Source organism: Mesoplodon densirostris, chromosome 6 (genome assembly GCF_025265405.1).
Source record: "Mesoplodon densirostris isolate mMesDen1 chromosome 6, mMesDen1 primary haplotype, whole genome shotgun sequence".
Lineage (NCBI taxonomy): Eukaryota > Metazoa > Chordata > Mammalia > Artiodactyla > Ziphiidae > Mesoplodon > Mesoplodon densirostris.
The window spans coordinates 62,719,888-62,740,737 of record NC_082666.1 but is presented as its reverse complement, the minus strand read 5'-3'; the positions used below and the strand labels follow the sequence as shown (position 1 = coordinate 62,740,737).

Genomic DNA, 20,850 nt, shown 5'->3' with positions numbered 1-20,850 from the left:
GACCTGTCAGCCGGCTTGGAGCTATCCTGCGAGCTCAGGGCACTGAAAGCCTTTAGACCAGATGAACTAAAACAAGTCTGGTCCATTTCGCATCTGGATGAAACCATCCCTCTTCACAGACATGAATGAGGGCTCTGTGGGGATGACAGTCCTGGGGAACAGCCACACAAAGGCCATCCACACCCAGAACCAAGGGCTTCAGAAGCTCCTTCAAGTAAGTTGTAAAAAAAAAAAAAAAAAAAAATTGGTCCAATCTAAAGAGACAATTGGCTGACCCCTTTTTCCCGTCCCCCAGGGCTGAAGAACAGAGGTGATTTAAGGGCTCTGACATCTCGTGCCCTTAACTTCCCCCAGAGGAGCGTAAATATGTGTGAAGAACACATATTTAGTTTGAAATATGGTTGAAAAGGAGTTTGAAAAAGAAGCTTCAGCTGGTTAGAAAAAGAGGTCCTTGAATGAGATGTTCGGGAAAGTGAGTTACTCTGTTCCTTCACTTTCTTACAAAGGGACGAAGGGTACAAGTAAAAACCTACAAATTCCTATTTCTTTGGCCTCAGACATTATCTGCATTTCTAACCAAAGGCCCTGACATCTGCCCGTGGTCTGCAGTGGAAACATTTTGCTCAAGAAGACTACTGCCTCCTAAGCTCCCATTTGTTCTTTCTCCGCAATGCCAAGGCTCCTTCCCAACAACCTTTCACTGCGGAAAGGCAGCCCATTGCACACCTGTACCCATCATATGCAGGGAGTTACATTTCCCCATGTGGTTCTTGCACGTGCAATTACCTAGTATTTACCACCACTGAGCTTACAGAATCCTACGTGGGAAAAGGAATGGGTTGAGTCAAGGTGGCTGCAGAAATCAGTCCGGTGCAGGTGTGCGATTCAAACCAGGGCAAACAACGTAGGGTAAGAGTGCTTTCTTTTCCTTCCTCCCAGCCAAGCAGCCAGTAAGCTCCAGTCTAAAGCAGCAGGCTGTGCTGCAAGCAGAGTGGTCCCTGAAGGACTCGGGCTGTTTGCGAAAGGCCTGCAGACTCAGCTGGCAGCTTCACTGTGTGCACTCAGCTTAAGCAGACAAAAGGTTCCGTCACACTACGTCTGTTGTTTCTACCTGGCAAGGTGAATGGTTCTGTGGCCCAAAACTCCAGACTAGAGCATATGGTGCTTTTTATGGAGGACCAGAAGAATATTAGAAAACCATCCAGGCGGGTTCTTTCTTTTTCCATAAACTATCTACTGGGAAGGTAGAGGGGATACTCAGTTGTCTGATGATTTAACAATAATAAAACATCCCAGGGCTTCCCTGGTGGCGCAGTGGTTGGGAGTCCGCCTGCCGATGCAGGGGTCATGGGTTCGTGCCCCGGTTTGGGAAGATCCCACATGCCGCGGAGCGGCTGGGCCTGTGAGCCATGGCCGCTGAGCCTGCGCGTCCGAAGCCTGTGCTCCGCAACGGGAGAGGCCACAACAGTGAGAGGCCCACGTACGGCAAAAAAAAAAAAAAAAAAAAAACACTGAAAACATCCCAGATCAGGGGAAAAGACCCTATGCCCACTAGAAAGATAAATACTGAGTCTGGATATAGTAGAATTTATGTGCACAAGGTTGTGAGGGTGATTTGAACTTATTATTGTAATTGAGACTTAACTGAGATGGCATTTTTTCCCAGAAGCTAGTATCACTGCTTTTTTCCTTAGATTGAGGAGGGGAGTCTCTCAGGCTCATTCACCAGCATTCGTATGTACAGGATTTTCATGCTCTCATTCACCTGAAGTGCAATTTTTATAGTGACTCCTAAAAAAATCTTTCAATTCTAGAAGCCATAGGTTGTGCTCCACGGCCCATGGCAGTGTAAAGAAATAGCAGGTAACTAGTCCAAAAATAATTATTGAAAATTCCTTATATTTCAGGGTGCCTGTATTGATACATGGTCTCTTAATTTTGCATGACTTGGGTGACGCTTACGATAGGTGTGTTCCCTGATTTTTTCATCCACTGAGACCACAGGAAATGGTCCTGGTGCATACCAAGAGAAAGCCATTTGGGGACTTACACTTGCCTACAACTTTCCTTTCCAAAGCAGAGTTTGGCCCAAGTTCACTAGGTTGGATAGATCTCCCTTGTGAAATCAAACTTCAAGAGTTAAAGACCAGATTTAAAAACTAAAAATGGGTTAGAAATATCCTATCTAGGAGCTAATGCACCTAGATAAGTGATGGAGGGACAAGGAGATTTTGTACTTAGACTCTCGGGAATAGTACAACACTCGTGCAGTTTGAAATTTCCTTACTCACTCTGAATTTTTCTAAGGAAATAATCAAAGGCACCAACCAGCAACCGAGGTTTTAGCTTGAAAATTGACAGAGTTGTTACCTTTACACTCACAAAGGCCGAGTCCATGGAATATCCCTTTCTGGTAATTTCCAAGGGCAATACGCCCACATTCTCACAGACCTCATATTCAGTCTGTGACCACTCGATACGAGACCACTTCAGTTCCAAGCTATGCATGTAAGGAAAAGAAGAAAGAAAATCATGAGAAATGCATAATGGATGCCTGAGGGGCTCCTCTGCTGGGTAGGAGGCTGAACCACTGGTCCACACTGGGAGGCAGAAGTGGTTCATCAACCTACACCAGTGCTATAAGCTCCTTACACTTGTTTGGGACATTTTAGTTCACAAAGAACTTTTACTATCACTGTCGCATTTATTGCTCTCAACAATGCTGTGATGTAGAGCACGGATTAGAATTCCATTTTACAAATGCAGAAATAAGGTTAAAAGTCTATCAGAGGGCTTACAATTATTAGTGATAGAAAGGGGACTCCTACTTGCATCTTCAGAAGGAAAAGGAGCAGGTGTTAAGTTCAAGGAGACGTTCATTTTTGGAAAGGACATTGATATGAAATCTTCTCTCCTATCTTTTGGCCTCCTTCATCGATACAACAAGATCATTTCCAGGCACAGGTCTTCTCTGAACTTGGGTTCAGTTTAATAACAAGATATCTTTGAGGATGTGCCTAGGAGTTAGAATGTGCATGTGTTTTAAAGCATTATCTGTCCCTTCCTCTGTGCATATAAAAGGGCTATGCTAATATGTACCTTGGATGCAGCTATACAACTGAATAAACTTGCTAAATACAGGGTGGTCTTTTTTCCCATGCTATATTTAGTAAGCCCGACATTTGATGGAAACTGACTTCTTTAATCCTCATGGCATGGAGAGGGACTTTTTTTTTTCTTTTCTTCAGAAAAGAACACTGAGCTTAGAGAGGTTAAATAACTACCTCGAAGGCAAAAAGCTATGACAAAGCTAACAGACAGCAGAGATGGAATCCCCAGTATAAATCTGAAACCAAACGTCCTATTCCTTCTCTACCATTCTTCTTCCCAACGGAAGTTCTTCATGACTCTTGCAGTCTGAGCTCAAGCAGGGGACTACAATTTTGTCTTTACCCTGAAGTGTTTCCCTTTCTGAGGTGAGAAAACTTGAAATGTTTCACCTGAACATTTCTCTTCAAATATGTTCTTACATTCTTTACCCCCTGTAACCTTTCAGCAATAAAGACATGAGCAATCTTCACTATGATCATTTAACCCACTTCCGTTGCTTGTGTTTTATTCATTTCCCTTTCATTCTCCATTCACAAAACCTTCAGTGGTTGCCTTGCTATATTCCCAAACTTTCACTTAGATTCAGGCTCTTTCCTCTAGACTTTTAAAGTTACTTTACAATTTTCTTTTCCTTTCAGAACTAGAAATTCTGGGTGCTACTATGTAGAGCACAGAATTCACAAATTTCACAGGGCTCTCCAGACTTTCCTGTAGATCATTCATATTAGAAAGTAAGTTTATCCTCTAATAATCACTGTATGTCCTTGTACCAGTCACGTGTCACAGTCACATCCTATAGATTAAGGTCACGAGCGAAACAAACTCAATAGCACTGTCTCCTACTCCACCAACCCTGGGCCAGTGGGACAAGGGGAGTGTGGGAGTGTGGAATGAATTTGTATGAATGTTTATTCAATCAATACATATGCAATTTATTATTATTGGCATGCTGGGCTTCACAAAATTTTGACATGAAAATAGGATCTTTATATTCAATAGTATTCAAAGACCCCTCATGGGTCTTTGATGCAACTGATTTCAAATCTGGCATGAAACAGATCAAGAAATAAAGAAATAAGTGACTATGCTTAAAGAATCACAAGATAACAAGTGACAAGGATGTTATAAATGCTAATAGAAATAACACATTGCAAAGAATTCCTAAAGGATCCAGATAAATGAGAAAGGAGAACAAAATCAGCAAGAGGGATTGGGGGAAAAGACAGAAAGATAAAAGAGGAGGAAAGGGGAACAACGGGAAGGAGTGAAGTAGATACACAGGGATGGATTTCAGCTAAGTCTCAGTAAGGTTCAAATGAGTTTCAATGTTCAACCTTCTAAGAATCCATTCATTCTAATGCTAACCATGACCAGCAAAAATTCATCAGTGTCACTCTGCAGGTCCAGGTGACCGCAAGGCCTAAAGTGAAGTGTGATTTGATTGCTGATCTAGATCCATAAGGGGACCATGCAGAGTGTTGTTCAGCTTCAAAGCATTAAGGGTCTTGGTGTTTGGGAAAGTGCATGCATAACCCTGATGCACCGTTAGAATGCTTCATAATGCTTAGAGGTTAAGATCGTCACTACACAATGTTCTACTTTATTTTCTTAAAACTACCCCCTACAAATAATAAAGATCTATTGAAAAGCCATGAAATTTAAGCCGGGCTATATATTTTCCAGAAAAATGCTTAAGTCAGGAAGCACTTGCATACCTAGAGGATATGTGTGACACATGTTTTGAATGTGTTTTTTGTTTTCTGCAGTATTGTATTTAAGAAGATCTTTCTACACTGAGACTGCAGTTGCTAAAACTCTACACAAACACCTGAAAGAAAAGTAAGAGATGTAGTCAATCACTTGGGAATTCTCCCTGAAAGAAGCCACACAGACGTATGCTTGGCATCATGTAGGTAACCAGGTGCAGGACCCCATGAAAGAAATGTGGGAAGCTCTGGATTGCGAGGTGTCATGCAGACAAGAGTTGGTTCAAATCTTCACATTTTAATGATCCCTCCCTTCTATTATCACAAAGTAAAGCTCCCTCTAAAGTCAGAAATTAAGTTTATAGATACACTTTCTGTGAAGCCCACAAGGCAATCATTTCAAGTCACTTAGCAGGACATGAGAACTCCTTAAGGCCCTAGGTCACGGCTTCTCAAACTTGGCACTACCGACATCTGGAACCAGATGATTCTTTGTGGTGGGAGGCTGTCCTGTGCATTGCAAGAAGTTTAGCAGCATCCCTGGCCTCTACTCATGAGATCCACCAGATTTAGCCACACCACTCCCCTCTGGTTACAACAATCAAAACTGTTTCCAGAACTTTCCAAATGTCCTTCATGGGGAAAGTCATCCCCAGGGGGAGAAACCTTCCCTAAGTGATTGTGGGGACTCAAAACAATAGAACATTTTATTTAATGTATAAGCTAAATTTTGGTTCCCAACAACTATCGTGAATGAAAGACACGGGATGGGGGAGTAGAAATTAAACGGGATGGGACTTCTGGTCCCTCTCTAACTCTAAGTCAAGCATGAGAAAATCTGTTTAATCACTCAATTTAAAATCGCAATCCATCCCCAAAATCCAGTGTCTGTGATCCCCCTTAATCTGACCAACTTTCATTTTCCAAAGTACGTATCGTGTATACCATACTATTTAATCTACTTAGGTACCAAGGAACTTAGCTAAGTGCTAAGTAAACAGGGGTCTTTGGTTCACTGATGTATCACCAAGTCCCTTCTAGAGTGACTGAGACATAGGAAGAGCTCAATAAGTATTTGTTAAAGGAAATAATAAACCTTGTTTAGCTTCCTGTTTGAAAAGCTAAGTTGACCATTGAAACTTTTTTTCTCCCCAGCCTTATTAACGTATTTCACACAGTCTGAAAAAAAATGCTAGACTAGATGATCCTCACGTTTTTTCCTAGCCCTGACTTACTCTGGATTCTTTAGCTCCTATTGGACTAGAGAGAAAGGTGGCATTGGTAAAAGAGCATTCTGTCATCAAGCATGATTTCTTGTTTTCTAAGGCCTGTGCATGCCTCTCAACATTAGACAATGTCTAGAGACAGCTTTGTTTTTCACAATGGGAGGAGGGTGATACTGGTTATTTAGTGGGTAGAGGCCAGGGACGCTGCTAAGCATCTTTCAATGTACAGGACACCCAACTCACCCTCCACCACTGCCCCACAGCAAAGAATTGTCTGGACCAAGTAGTCAATAGTGTTGAAGTAGAGTCAAAAATTTATACTTTCTGATATTTTATTTTGTGGCTACTTGGTTCATTTATATGAAGGAACAATGGACCAAAAGAACCAGTTGGGATTAAAACTCTACTTTGGGATATGGGACATTAATCCAGGTTAACAAGAGTGTGTAAAAAAAGGTACTTGGCTGCTCTATGCCTCAGTTTCCTCACTTCCCGAAGTGCAATAATAATGAGTCTGTACTTCAAAGAGGTTAAATGAACCTTAATGAATACTCATTAAGTACTTTGAGCTTCTCAGTGAAAGGTTTCATAGTAGCTAAAATTGTGATTAAATTATTCTTATAACTAGATCTTCACTTATAATCAAGTAGCACATGACTTAAGAAAATCGAAATGGTAAAAAATATTTTTCCAAGTGTTCAATCTAAGACATCAACTCAAAGAGGATGCTATTAAGCTCAGTAAAAATGCTATGAACACCTGCGTTTTCATATTTGTCTTTCTCTCATGATAATGGGGAAACAGTGTTTAGACAGGAAGCAGCACAGCTAGTACCCCAAACAAGTGCTTTGGAGTCAGACACATCTCACAACCACTTATTAGTGTGTGATTATGGTCAGTTAGTCTCTCTGGACCTCAGTTTTCATTATCTTTAAAATGAGGGGAATTATATTCACGTCAAATGATGCAAATTCAAATTTGTTAATATGTATAAAGCACCTGTACACAGTGGGTGCTTAATAAGGGCTATTTCCCTTCCCTTCCTCTTTTAACTTCTGGCTTGCAGGTAACATGAAAGCCGAATCTAACTAAGAGTTTCAAACTCTTCCCCTACAATGTGTTTCATAAAAGCTGCTAAAGCATTGCCAAGTTCACCTGCTAGAAATTCCTTTTCTTTTTTGATTTCTTTGGCTCTTCTCTTTTAAGGCCAAGGATGAATAAAAGAACAGCTAGAATGAGGGTAGCCAAAGGGAGGAGAAGAATCAAAGTGCTTAGAATCATGAAGCAGCTGGAGAAGCAGCTACTGAGTTATGCAGAACTTCAGCAAGGGTCAACTTTTTTTTTGAAGTTCACCTTTTTGCAGTGGGCACAAGAAAGGTCAACCCTGAATGCATGTTAACAAACTGGCTTGGTCAGAAGTCAGCTATATTCTGTGGTCTGCAGAGGTGTTTTTGATGAATGATGTGGTCCCGTGTAACTGAGTTTGGGCGGTATGCAGACCATCTTGAGATTCACGTCAGACTAGAGAACTGTCGTGAGCGTATGAGTGAATCACGCCAAGGCGTGAGCCGGTAAGATGAGCACTCACATTGAGGTCAGGGTGCACTGTGGCCTCTGCCATTCATTCACTTAGTGACTTCTGGCCAATTACTTAAATGCTTTGAGCCTGATTTTCTTATTACCCTCGGAGGATTGTGTTTTGTAGATTAAATTGGACAACATATGTAAAAGCGCCTAGCACAGTGCCTGAAATTTTGGCACTTAACCAAATCTAAATCTTGATGCAAATGTCCATGGATTTCAGTGTTCTAAAATAACTTCTATTTACAATAAAATGCCTCCCAAATGTATCCCATGAAAAACTTGTTTCATGAGCTATTCTGGGGCAGGGTGGTCTTGGTTCTATAGTCAAATCAGGTTGAGATATGTTGCATACTATACCCCTCTCTCAAAGATCCCCAGTGTATACAAGCATCTTCGTGACTCTGGCATTTGATGCATTAAGCAGCACGCAAGCTAGCTAGCAATAACTTGATTACATTAAGATTTGCAAACACTATTTCTAAGGGAATATCTATTGACCCTTCAGGAATGATATTCTATAGAAATGCTGCCATGGCAAAAACTTACTAGCAATCAAGATTCTGGGACAATTCCCACTGAACATGGGTCCTTCTTGTTCCTTAAAGAGCCTCCATTTTGCTCCAGATTGCACCCACCTGTCTCTTCAGCTGTGTTATAGAAGGTGCCACCCCTTTAAACATGCAGAATATTAATCTATTAATCCCGTCTAAGCCAGAAAAGAACACAAACTTGCACAGCATTTAGCTGATTGATTAACAAGCATATGGATTATTCACTTTGTGAATCAAGGCAGAGTCAATTTCTAACTAGAGACGGGCTTGAACTGGCCACCAAATGTCTCTGGGATCTTTCTTCAGTCAACTGTTGCCCCCATGTGAATGAACAACAATAGTAATCACCACCACAGGTCACTTTTGTTAATGACTTTAAATATAGAAGATGCTTACATATGTTTTATCTCATTTGTTCCACTGAAGAAACTGTAGTACTGTCCCCACTTTACAGATGAGATAACTAAGATAAGTAAGCCTTGACCCAGGTCAGTGGGAGAGCCAAAGCTCAAACCCTGTTCTTTGGCTCTCAGTCCAGTGGTTTACTATTATCTATCCCATAACCCCCAGTGCCTTAGCCAGGGAGTACACACTCGTATTGAAATGTAATTTACATTTAAGGTCTTGAGGAGTAAGTATTCCCCCTTTCTTGCTGCTTTGGTGGCCGAAGACTGGAGAGAAAGAAAGGAGCTGAGTCTGTTGCTTCTTTTCCTATAGGTCGTTTCTGCACACTCATTAAAAGTGGGCAAAAAGTCCTTTAGGGCAGTGAGGAAACCCATGGACTCAAGAACCATACTTTCTGGACCTAAATCTTAGCTCCTTCACTAGCTAGGTGTATGAGCTTGGAAAAGTCACTTCCTATCTCCTTGCCTCAGACCTGTAAATTCTGGATTATGATAGTACCTAACTTAAAGGTGGTTTTGACGATTAAACGAAGAGCAATGAACTAGAGCAGAAACCTATATCGTAAATGCCTGTGATTTATAATGTATGTGTAAGTAGCTTCCTGCTGGCTGTCATGGGAAGACAGACCACTATTCATAACATTTGTTTCCTGCTGGGAAAAAAAAGTTCTTCTTGTTCCAAAAAACATCTACTTAAAAATGAGGTTAGGGCCAACTATATCCTTCAAAATTTATAAAGATAAGCGCTGAGTAGTTTCCACCTCCCCCCACCCACTCTAGAGGAGACAACTTAATATATGTCAGATCAAATCAAAGTTATTTGGGATTAACCAACAGTAGGCATATTTTACATTATATTCCACTGGTTCCAATCATTACAAGCTGAATTAGAAACAACTTCAGCGTTAAGTACCTGAAAAGAGGTATCCAGTACAAGTTAAGAGCCTATTTTAAAAGCCTCAATTAAGGTTATAAATTCTGTGATTCTGCAATAAATTTGAGAATTATTTAAAGTCATAAATTATCTTCAAAACCAATGCCCTTGGTAACAGTGAGGACTGAAAAGGGTATGTAGGTGAAGCAGTATCAATCTAGCTCTATTTTGGGAAAAAAATTCTCTGGCACCTATGCTGTGTTCTCATGTGGAAGACCAGCAGTCCGCATTTGATGAGTAGCAAGTCTGATCAATATTCTTAGGTTTTTTAGTTGAACTATTAAAAAGCAAGTGAAATCAATTTATTAATATTTTTGGAGCAGGATTTTAAAAAAACATTTCTTTGAAAATTGGAAGATGTTTGTCTGAATTGCAAGTAGGTAATATATTTTCTATAAAGATTGTAATCCCGAGGCAAGAACATTTTAATGGTAGGTGGGCAGCTGTTTTACTTTTATAGCGCCATGATTGTATTTTAATGTCAGGGGACAGGACTTCCTTGCTTATACCTATTTCCCAGCTTCTTGTACTGCGCACCTGGCCTATAGTAGCCACTCGGTAAAAATGTGGACCCAGTACTGCAGGCAATAGAGGTGGGACCCTGGGAACATGTTTTGTTAAAGACGTGTTTTTCTAACAATGACTACAGAGACCTCTGCTGGCAGATATTGGGACTACAATTCAGGATTAGAAAGAAAAAGCAAGAATGAAGGGAGCAGAGGTGAATTTCTCAATTTTTCTTTTCTTCCTTTGTCCATATTCTGTCATAAAAGCCCCGTAAAGGAGCTGTCCTCACTTACGGTACGTAGTTTGACTAGGATAAGTTAAATACTAAAACTAGGATAAATGAACAACTTTCCTTTGAGGTGACTGGGAAGGGTATCAAACTTAAAAAGAAAGAAAAAACACTGCAGGTGGAGAACTGGGCTATGATTAACCTTTCTGTGATCATCTGACAGCTGGTAAGTTATTCAAGGTATACCTTCCAAAAAAGTTTAGAAAAGGGACCTGGTGAGTGAAATTACTATGGTCTGTTAATATTGTTAATTTTGAGGGTTTGTTACTCTGGTTATTCTGAAAGTCATACACTTTATACAAATTAAGTATACAAATTATACAAATTAAGTATACAAATTATACAAATTAAGTATACAAATTATACAAAATATACAAATTAAGTATCACTTAATATCTCCCCAAGTCTGTTTTCCTCTTTGTACTGTCTTCACCTTACCTATGGTAGGTTTACTGACTTACAAAAGCAGTCACTAGCTATTGCTTGGGTTTTGGGGAAGAGAAGATGTTTTGCTAGCATTTCCCGACTTCCTCATTCTTCCCAGTTCTAGATATTTTAGAGATTTAGATTTAGGAGACTGTGGTTACTAACACGGTCCTAGAGTGACCTCTTGCTGCATGGTTTGTACATGAGCCTACAAGCTCAGTCCTGGATGCCAGTGAATTGTCAAGACAGAAACCTCTGTGGGTGTGAAAGGATATGCATTTGTAAATGCATGCATAAAATGAATGACCCAGTTAATGAACTTAACTTTTTAACGTTTCCATATTCTGTGAAGCTACTGGCTTTCCCGTTATCAAGCAGTAATAGAAGTTTCCCTCTCCAAAATCAATTCTATGAGCTTGTGAAATAATCTATCAATTTGTCCTCTTAGATTCTGATTAAAAAATAAATTTTGATTTCCTAGTCAGATACATTCTGGACATTATATGCAGGACTATTGAATAAGCAAAAGAATTTACATTTGAGGAGTGGCAGAGTTCCCTGTGGGGTCCATGACTTGAAATTCCACGGTATCTGAATTTACTTCCAAAGATGGGTTTATGATGTAAAGAATGGTCTTACTGTTTAAGTCCTTTTGGCTAAATTTCTCATGGATAAATTCACCTACAAAAAAGAAGTAAATGAGTTTCACTGGTAATCAAACAAAATATTAGGTAAGAGCTGATACAATTTTATGGCTATATTGTTTCAAACTCCTCTTTAAAAATAGCCAAAGTATTATTTTTTAAAGAAATTAATAAAATGTAACTATCTTAAAATTCAAATTCAATGAACTTAAATTAGGCTTCCAAATTACTTTGTCTCAGAAATATTGTACCTTAAATATGAAAATAGAGAGGGAGTAGGAAGATATAGTAATAAAATCTAAAATTCTGTGCCATCCTGTTTAGTGACATATTGTGATCATTGTCTTCAGAAAGCAGAAATAAGATACAATCCAGGGAAAACTTTCACCAAAAAAGTTGTTTTTAATGAACTTAAATCACCTTGGAATTCATGATAGAAAAAAATGAGTCACAAATATGAATTTGGTCCTGACAATGTGTGTTCCTGTCAATATATTATGATCTGGTTATTGAAAAAAAATTGTAAACAATAAACAACTATGTATCAGTATTTAGTTCTCCCACTCAAGATGAATTTAGGAAAACTCAGCTTCAAACCCTCTTTAGCACCGATATTGATTTATGAACTGCATCTATCAGGAAGCCCTGGGGAGTGTTTACCAAATGGGCCTGCACTTAATTAAATTACTGTCTAGCATTGCCAGCCACTGGGTTTTTTTTTTTTTTTTTTTTTGCGGTATGCGGGCCTCTCACTGTTGTGGCCTCCCCCGTTGCGGAGCACAGGCTCCGGACGCGCAGGCTCCGGACGCGCAGGCTCAGCGGCCATGGCTCACGGGCCCAGCCGCTCCGCGGCATATGGGATCCTCCCAGACCGGGGCACGAACCCGTATCCCCTGCATCGGCAGGCGGACTCTCAACCACTTGCGCCACCAGGGAGGCCCGCCACTGGGTATTTTTAAATGAGCAATTACAAGGAGGAAGGAAGGCAGTACCTGTTGTTGTATTCTCCAGATGTCCATGTTGGGGGCCTCGTAAAATCTTAAAGATGATCTGATTGTCATCAGTGTCAGGGTCCGATGCCTTCAACACATGGGAAGTGATGTAAATCCCGTAACAACCATTTTTCAGGAGCCCCACTTGAGAAGGGGAATGCGAATGTGTGATGTGGGGGGCTGCTTTGTTCACCTGGTCCACCTACATGATCAATAATTACACACAGTGTTATACAAAGGCTTCTCATCCCCAAGCCACACAGGGCTTTAATGGGTCAGCAATGACAAATGCTCCTGAATTTCAGATTCCTTATCCTCCTTATTGGTTAATTTCTGCTGAAAACTATCTCATTCACAGTATTCTCAGCAAACATCATAGTGCCAGGAAGAGAGGCCAACTTTCTACTGTAAACTTTGAGCCAGCTTTATTTATTTGTCCACAGTCTGACTACCCCATTAGGACCTAAACTCCCTGAGGGCAGATACATGTCTTTTTCTCCCCAACTATTCCCTGCACCTGGCACAGTGCCCAGCTATAACAAGCTCAAGAAATACTTGTTGAATGAATACATTAAAACTGACCCGAGAATTGTATTGCAAACTTAATATTAGTTCTACAGAAGGATTTCCCCTTTTTTCCCAGTGTTTGGTGACTTACAGAAAAAAACATGTAAGGTTTTACAAATGCATTGAACATTTTTTTTTGTCGTGTCTTTGTTAAGATAGCAAAAACGTTGAGTAGAAATAAAAATACCTCAGTAAAAAAAAGTGAAAGGTGCTTATCTATAGGCACTTGCATATTTGTTTTATTGACAGTGAGAACCGGGCAACTAAACAGGTAGACTCAATCTGTGAAGATTGTGATGGGCAACTACTCATGAGGGAAAGAGATACATAGTTTCAAACACTACAAAGGGCCTCATTCAGGTATTGTATGGAGCTCAGTCCCTCTTCAAAATGACTCTTATAGGTTAGGGAGGGAACATTTTAGGATGAATTAGCACAATCCATCACTGATACCACAAAAGAGGTACAAGGACACTTGTACTACCCTTCACTCCTAATCATTCAAATTTTAACTTTATTTACCCCAATGATCCTGTTGTAATTCTACCAAAGAGTGTCAATGATAAGACTATATATATTTTTGTGTATGATCATGTGATAAACTGCTATTCAGCTATTAGTAAGAAGAGGAGGCAGGATAAACTAGTAATGAAAAATTCCCACAATTCAACGTTAACTGGTAAAAAACAAAACCCAGCAAGTTGCGGAATAGGAGACAACTACACTACCATTTTTGATCAAAACAAATACGTATATATGTTCATACAGACATAGACAAAATTCTGGGAGCATTTGCACAAACCTGTTCATTTGTCTTGGGATGAGGAAAAATTACTGCTTCTCCTTTGAGTATTTCTGTATGGAATTTTGTAACAACCAAATATTTTTTTTCCTTTTAAGTTGGCAAGCTGCTTTTTGATTAAAGAACTTAATCATACCTCATGTTGGTAAATGTTTGGAAAAACAGACATTTTTATATTTTGCTGGTAGAAATGCAAATTAGTGAAAATTTTCTGGAGATAAATTAGATGTATATGTATATTAAAAATGCGCACATACTGTGATCCAAAATTTTCAGTTTTTGAATGTATCCTACAGAAATACATATGTACACAAATATATATATATATGGATGTTGACTAAAATATAATTTGTAATAGCAATTAACAAAAAATTTCATAAAACATAAAAGTCCAACAGGGGATTTATAAACCATCTCTGCCTGAGATTGAGTGCCATGCAGCCTTTAAAAATTGTGTTTTCAAGGAAGAGTTAATGACATGAGGAAATTTTTATGAGTGGAAACAGGCAATATGCATAATAGTACATATAATATCATCCCTTTTTTATTGCAATGAAAGAATGCAAGGAAGCCACTGACAGCAGTAGGATGATGAAGGGTTATTTTTTTGTTCTTTTCTGTAGTTTATGAATTCTTTACAACAATTATTTTATAAGCTGAAACAGCAACAAACATTTTCAAAAGTTAGTCATTCTCTTCTCCTAAAAAAGTGTGGATGGCACCCTCAGAGCTGTGAGGTTGGGTGGGAAGTGGAGGGTCAAACACTTATCATGGCCATTGGGGGAGAAGCTCCAAGGTGACTAGTAGGAAGGATGGTCAATGTCAAGAGAGGAAAAATACAAATACTTCAAGCCATGTAAGTAATCCTCAAAGTTGGTAAATACTTGAGTATAGGGATTTTTTTTAATGTTATATTTTCCTTAAAAATAAAAGTATTACAAAATGAATAAATGTCTGTTGTGTTCATTTGTTTTTAAAAAATTGTTAATATCTACACTCCGGTTACATGGTCCCCTGTTGTGTCTTCAGTCCTACTTTGTGTTAAAATCTATTCCAGTCTTATTAAATTTCTAGTTTCTTCAAAAGCAGGTCTTTTGGATCAGTATAACAGAAGCATTTTAAAATATTGGAGTATAAGACTTTTTTTAAAAAGGCTACATCCTTATGATCACTTGTGTTGGATTTACTAAAAATCATCTCACAGTTGCCTAAACCTTAGAAAGCAGTGATGCTGGTCCTTTCTCCCTCACCCCCACTCCCATTGTCTCCTTTTAAGAAAGATTACAGGAATCATTACACCAAGACTGCAGCATCTTAGTCAGATATCTGGACAAAACTATATTCAAAAAGAAACATGCATCACTATGTTCATAGCAGCACTATTCACAACAGCCAAGACATGGAAACAACCTAAATGTCCACTGACAGATGAATGGATAAAGAAGATGTGGTATATATACACATATACACACACAGACACACACACACACACAATGGAATACTACTCAATCACAAAGAAGGACGAAATAATGCCATTTGCAGCAACATGGATGCAACTAGAGATTATCATACTAAGTGAAGTAAGTCAGAAAGAGAAAGACAAATACCATATGACATCACTTATATGTGGAATCTAAAATACGACACAAATGAACCTATCTATGAAACAGAACGAGACTCACGGACATAGAGCACAGACTGGTGGTTCCCTAAGGGAGAGGGGTTGGGGGAAGGATGGAGTGGGAGGTTGGGATTAGCAGATGTAAGCTATTATATACAGAATGGATAAACAACAAGGTTCTACTGTATAGCACAGAGAACTATATTCAATATTCCATGATAAACTGTAATGGAAAAGAATATTTTAAAAAAGAAGGAATGTAAATATATGTATAACTGAATCACTTTGCTGTACAGCAGTAATTAATACAACATTGTAAATCAACTACACTTCAGTTAAAAAAAAAGACTGCAGAATCTTGGTCAGATAGACATGATTTCCTACAAAATGAACGTCAGGTTAGTGCCTGCTGGTATCAGTTTCGTGTTTAAATCCAGTAGCTGTGCCCTCAGTTACCCAGGTTGGGACCATAAGGGTAGTGCACCCATGCTTAGTAGACCTATTTGGACCAATTCATCACTCAGTGGTGGTTGACGTCTTATTGTCTTGCCAGAAAAAGCTCTTAAAAGCAAGAGACTGAGGAGGTCACTCTCCTGCACTGCTGGAGGGGTGAGTCATTTCCTAAATTGTTTGACTTCTTGGCTCAGAGACACCAGGAAGTTCAGGGGAATTATGGGAGAAAGTTTGAGGCCTTCCTTGTGAGGTTTTTTGTTTGCTTGCTTGCTTGCTTTTTAACACACAAGGCAAGGAAACCCTTGTACTTTTAATGACAAACCTTTACAACATGTATTGAATATTTCCCTATCAGTAAACTCTACAACTTCCAAGAGATAACTCTCCTACGATAACCATGTTCTTTAAGATATTTTTGGTGTTGGGAGAAACCTGATTTAAGTTCTGGTACTCTCTTCCAACTGTACCCCCTCTTCCCTCTCTGTTCTGGAGTGTAGTGCGGAACTCTTATGCCTGCACTCAGAATTAATAACTCCTACAAATTTGCAACCAAATAGACCAGAACATTATTCCAGGTGGGGCAGTACAGTGACATTCCTTACATTGTGTGGGGGGTCAGGGGTCAAGAAAAAGATATTAACAGACTGAAGAGTGGGATGAAACTAACAACAAGTAAAACATAATTTAAAAAGAAACAGAGTAATTTTACTATGTACAAAGTACTTCTTACATACTGTACCAATATTATCAACACCTTCTCTTTTCTCCCAGTACATCATAATTTCATTCCACTTTCTGGACCTCCCTCATGCCAAAGATTCATCTTGTATCCACTCCATGTTATCATAACTCCCCACCTTCCTCCTCAGATCCCACCTTAAATAAAGACTGTGATGGTTAATTGGATATGTCACCTTAGCCGGGTTTGATGTCCAGTTGTTTGGTCAAACACCAGCTAGATGCTCCTGTGAAGGCATTTATTTTTTTAGATGGGACTAGTATTTCAATCAGTTGCCTTTGAGTCCAGCAGATTACCCTCTATAATGTGGGTGGGCCTCATGCAATCATTTAAAGGCCTTAAAAGAAGACTGAAGTCTCTTGAAGAGGAAGGAATTCTGCCCTCCAAACTGCCTTTGGACTCAAGACTGTAACATCAACTCCTGCTGGAATTTTCAGGCTGCTGGCCTGCCTTGCAGATTTTGGATGTGTCAGACCCCACAATTGCATGAGCCAATTCCTGAACATAAATCAATTGAATCAGTCTTTCCCTTTCTCTTTTTCTCCCCCCACCCCATAATCTATATGTATATAAATTATATATATCCTCTTGGTTCTGTTTCTCTGGAGAACTCTAAGACAGAGATGAAAGAGCAAGGGAAAACTATTATTATTTTACATAATCAGAATGTATCCTGAATTAAGAGACAGATTTACATCTTTTTTTGATGTTGGTAGAAGTGTGTAGAACAGGGTGAACTATATCCAAGGAGACTGGATTCAAGGCTTTGAGAGCCAGAACAGACTTGATGTGTTTTGACTAAAAAAGAAACACACATTATGCCCTCCAAGAACCATCGTAACAGTCAACACAACTGTGGCAGCATAGTGCCATAGAAAGGACACAGCAATGGGGATCAAAAAGACTTGAGAACTTTATGTGTGTTTGACCAAATTATTTAACTTTTGAACTCCTGACCATCCATAAAGTGGAGGTAATAAAACTTAGTTCATTGGATTTTTATGAAAATTAAATAAGATTTATGGAAAGAGGGTCCGACCTACAGTTAACACTCCAAAAATTGTAGCTGCTACCGTTATTATCCCCACCATAAATACATGTGTAATACTGATGTTGCTTCGTAAGTTTCCATGTGTTTACTTGAAAACCATTAAAATGCCAGTAGATAACACAGACCAAAAGGCATCAACGTAACAGTGTAGTTAGATGTTGTAACAGTAATCACAAGAGACAGAATATCTGATGTATTTCAGGCAATATGCTAATATTGGATACCTAATCTTATTTAATTCTCACCATAATGCGTAAGGACTGTTTCTCAAAGAAGGCAAAGTAGAATCAGAAGAGTCAAAGAACTCTTTTAAGGTCACACAGCTATTAAAATGTTTAAAACATAAATTCCAACCTAGGTGTGTCTGACTCCAAAGCCCATGTTCTGTGGTCCTTTCTGTACCACCACTGACTCCAAAGGCCAGTCATTAGCCCGTATACAGGGAGCACAACTATTTTGTTCATATTAACATGACTGGTGCCTTCCTTAGTGCCTGGCACACTGTAGACACACGCTACACATTTGAATGAAGGAAGGAAATAAGACAACAGTTCTCCTGGAAGTCGTTCTCTCCACATCTCTGGCCAAGGACCATGTATCTGTCATACTTGCCTGGATGGTGAACGAAACAGGTTCTTGCCACCTTCTTCCATCCACAAGAAAGCCTTGGTTTGTCCCATCCGTGGCCACAAAAGTAAAGCGGTCGGTAGGAGAGTGTCCTCCCAAGTGCCTGTAGGTCACATGCCCGCTGTCCACGTCCAGCTGAGTGAAACTGTGTGGAAGCGGCACTGTCCCCCGCAGGTAGAGCTGGCCGTGTCGTGGAAGCTGGGCCAAAAGGAAGGTGAGGTTCTCCGCTGGAGTGTCAGGGTCGGTCAGCTGAAGGAGGTCAGGGGAGAGGAGGCCTGTGGCCCCTTCAGCCAATCTCAGCCCCTTGTTCCTGGTCACCACAGGTAATGCTGTGTCCACAGTCTCCAGTGTGATCTCAAACACCCCAGGCTTGGTCTGCAGTCCATTGCTCACGATGAATCTGGCAAAGAGAGGCAAGGCAGCCTTCAACATGGATTCTTGTGTCACCATCTACTGGAATGAAATGATAACAGTACACACCTTTACTAAGGGATATGTCGTGTTGGGACGCAAATGAAAACTCAAGGGCAGATCTTTCAGGAGGACACTATTCTATCCATTAAACCAATCACTAGGTAATGCACAAATGGACCATTCTAACTCCCAAACTATTTTTTCATCAACATTGATGGTAACTCACATGATGGGGCAGAGTGTGCCAATGATATTTCTCAGGCTTGTCAGTACTTAGTGTAATTCCTTGCCCCAAATAGGAATTTCACATCCTTTCAGATCCACTGCACTAGTTTGAAGAGTACACTCATTTTATATATTTAGACTTTTGCAACTGTATTTTTTGGTGAGAATTTAATAAGCTAAACTTTTAAAAAACATCTTTATTAGAGTATAATTGCTTTACAATAGTATATTAGTTTCTGCTTTATAACAAAGTGAATCAGCTATACATATACATATACCCCATAACTCCTCCCTCTTGCGTCTCCCTCCCACCCTCCCTATCCCACCCCTCTAGGTGGTCACAAAGCACCAAGCTGATCTCCCTGTGCTATAATAAGCTAAACTCTTACAACGGATCATTGGAAGCTCATCCAATAAAATGCTGAGTGGGCTAAATTTGGCTAATTCACTCAATTCATATACTTTTCTTTGAGCTTCCACATTTGCCCCTGACAAGATATGGGGGAGAGCCATTAGACAATGATGATTCCGCTGCTTTAAAGAAAAGAAAATTAGAGCACAAGGGTTCAGAAACGTGGCAGGAGATCATAAGGCAGGTAGGAGACAGAGCTGGGACCAGAACCCAGGTTTTCTGACCTCACACCTTTTGCTCTTGCAGAGTTTTTAATAAGTGCTGGTTTAGCAGTCCACTAAGAAAGAGTTGTGGTGCCTGAGTACCACTGCAGACCTACAAAGAGAAAACTGAAATGATACAAATCCAAGGTGAGCAAAATCTTTCTTACAATCGCAGGTTCTGTGATACCATGATGTGCTTCTGATTATATTGATCACTAAATCACATTCCACCCAGCACTGCCAATCTCAAAATTAAACTAATTGAAATGATCTTTAGAACATTTCACCATGTAATTTCTATTTGAAGGACAATTGAGACCATCGTGAAATTAAGCCCACAGAATGCACTATTAAAACTCCAACAAGTTAGGAAATCACTACTCAAATGGAACTGACACATTCACCGTAGGCCAAAGAAGTGTACTTTGAAATAATCACAGAGTTGTGTTTATTCGTTTTTCTCCATGTACCAGGTGCTTGAAATATTCATGGGGGAGAGAGATACTCTTATATTCTGTGGATGTAAACATGTCTAAAACTGTTGCAGTGGCATATAACATTAAATTATATAATAATTTACTTTGGAGGTTCTTTTCCAAAACTAGAGAAGATATGGGGTTTATATTTACTTTACTAATCTGACAAATGTGACTACCAAGTTTTTCATTCTTTACAAAATGTGTCTTATCCTTCAGGGTTGGAGGGTTGATGCTTTGCTTTTGAACATGAGGGAACGTGAAACCAGGTTGTGTAGGCGTCATGAATCAGCCAGCCTGCCTGAGGCGAAGGACTCAGGGAAAAGAGCAGCTGGACAAAAAGTAAAAGATGAGTTTGGCTGATACAGATTTTGCTTTGAAGGCTAGGCTAAAAATTTTGAGCTTTCTAATTATCTAGTTGATAAGACTGCCTACAAGGAAAATAGGATGTGATGCATAGAAATCCTTGTCTAAAAAGTTAAAACTGCTAAGTGAAATACTACAGATAAAGCACATTTTTGATATTTCACACACCTTGTCTTGTAAAGAATATAACCTGGTTTTGTCCACAGCATTATTTTTACAGTTTGGAAAAGAATACTGAATTAGCTTTAGAATTGTAGATTGAGCAAAATCACATAGTTTCCTTAAAACAAAACAATACATTTGGATAAATATATTCTAAGCAAAGAGGGCAATTTCATTGCTGGATCATGAAGTGTTTGCAAAATTCATTATTTTTTAAAAAGGATAAAAAGCACACCTAGAAAAATATTTGTGTGTGTACTTCAACTTTTTACTTACTAGTCACCTTGACAGTTTCAAAGATCAAGCGATATACATTTTTTAGGTACAAAAATCATGGTCTGTTTCTCAGAGGAAGCTT

General features: G+C 39.4%; 1 protein-coding gene across 1 annotated transcript in view; it reads right to left on the bottom strand.

Annotated features, from left to right (window-relative positions):
- The window catches only part of FREM1 (FRAS1 related extracellular matrix 1), a 154,185-nt gene that overhangs the window by 22,578 nt on the left and 110,757 nt on the right, over positions 1–20,850 (bottom strand). The window contains exons 24-27 of the mRNA XM_060101238.1: positions 18,220–18,634; positions 12,375–12,576; positions 11,275–11,419; positions 2,371–2,500 (exon numbers count right to left, since the gene is read on the bottom strand). Coding sequence (XP_059957221.1) covers positions 2,371–2,500; positions 11,275–11,419; positions 12,375–12,576; positions 18,220–18,634 — 892 coding nt within the window. The remainder of the gene's footprint in view (positions 1–2,370; positions 2,501–11,274; positions 11,420–12,374; positions 12,577–18,219; positions 18,635–20,850) is intronic.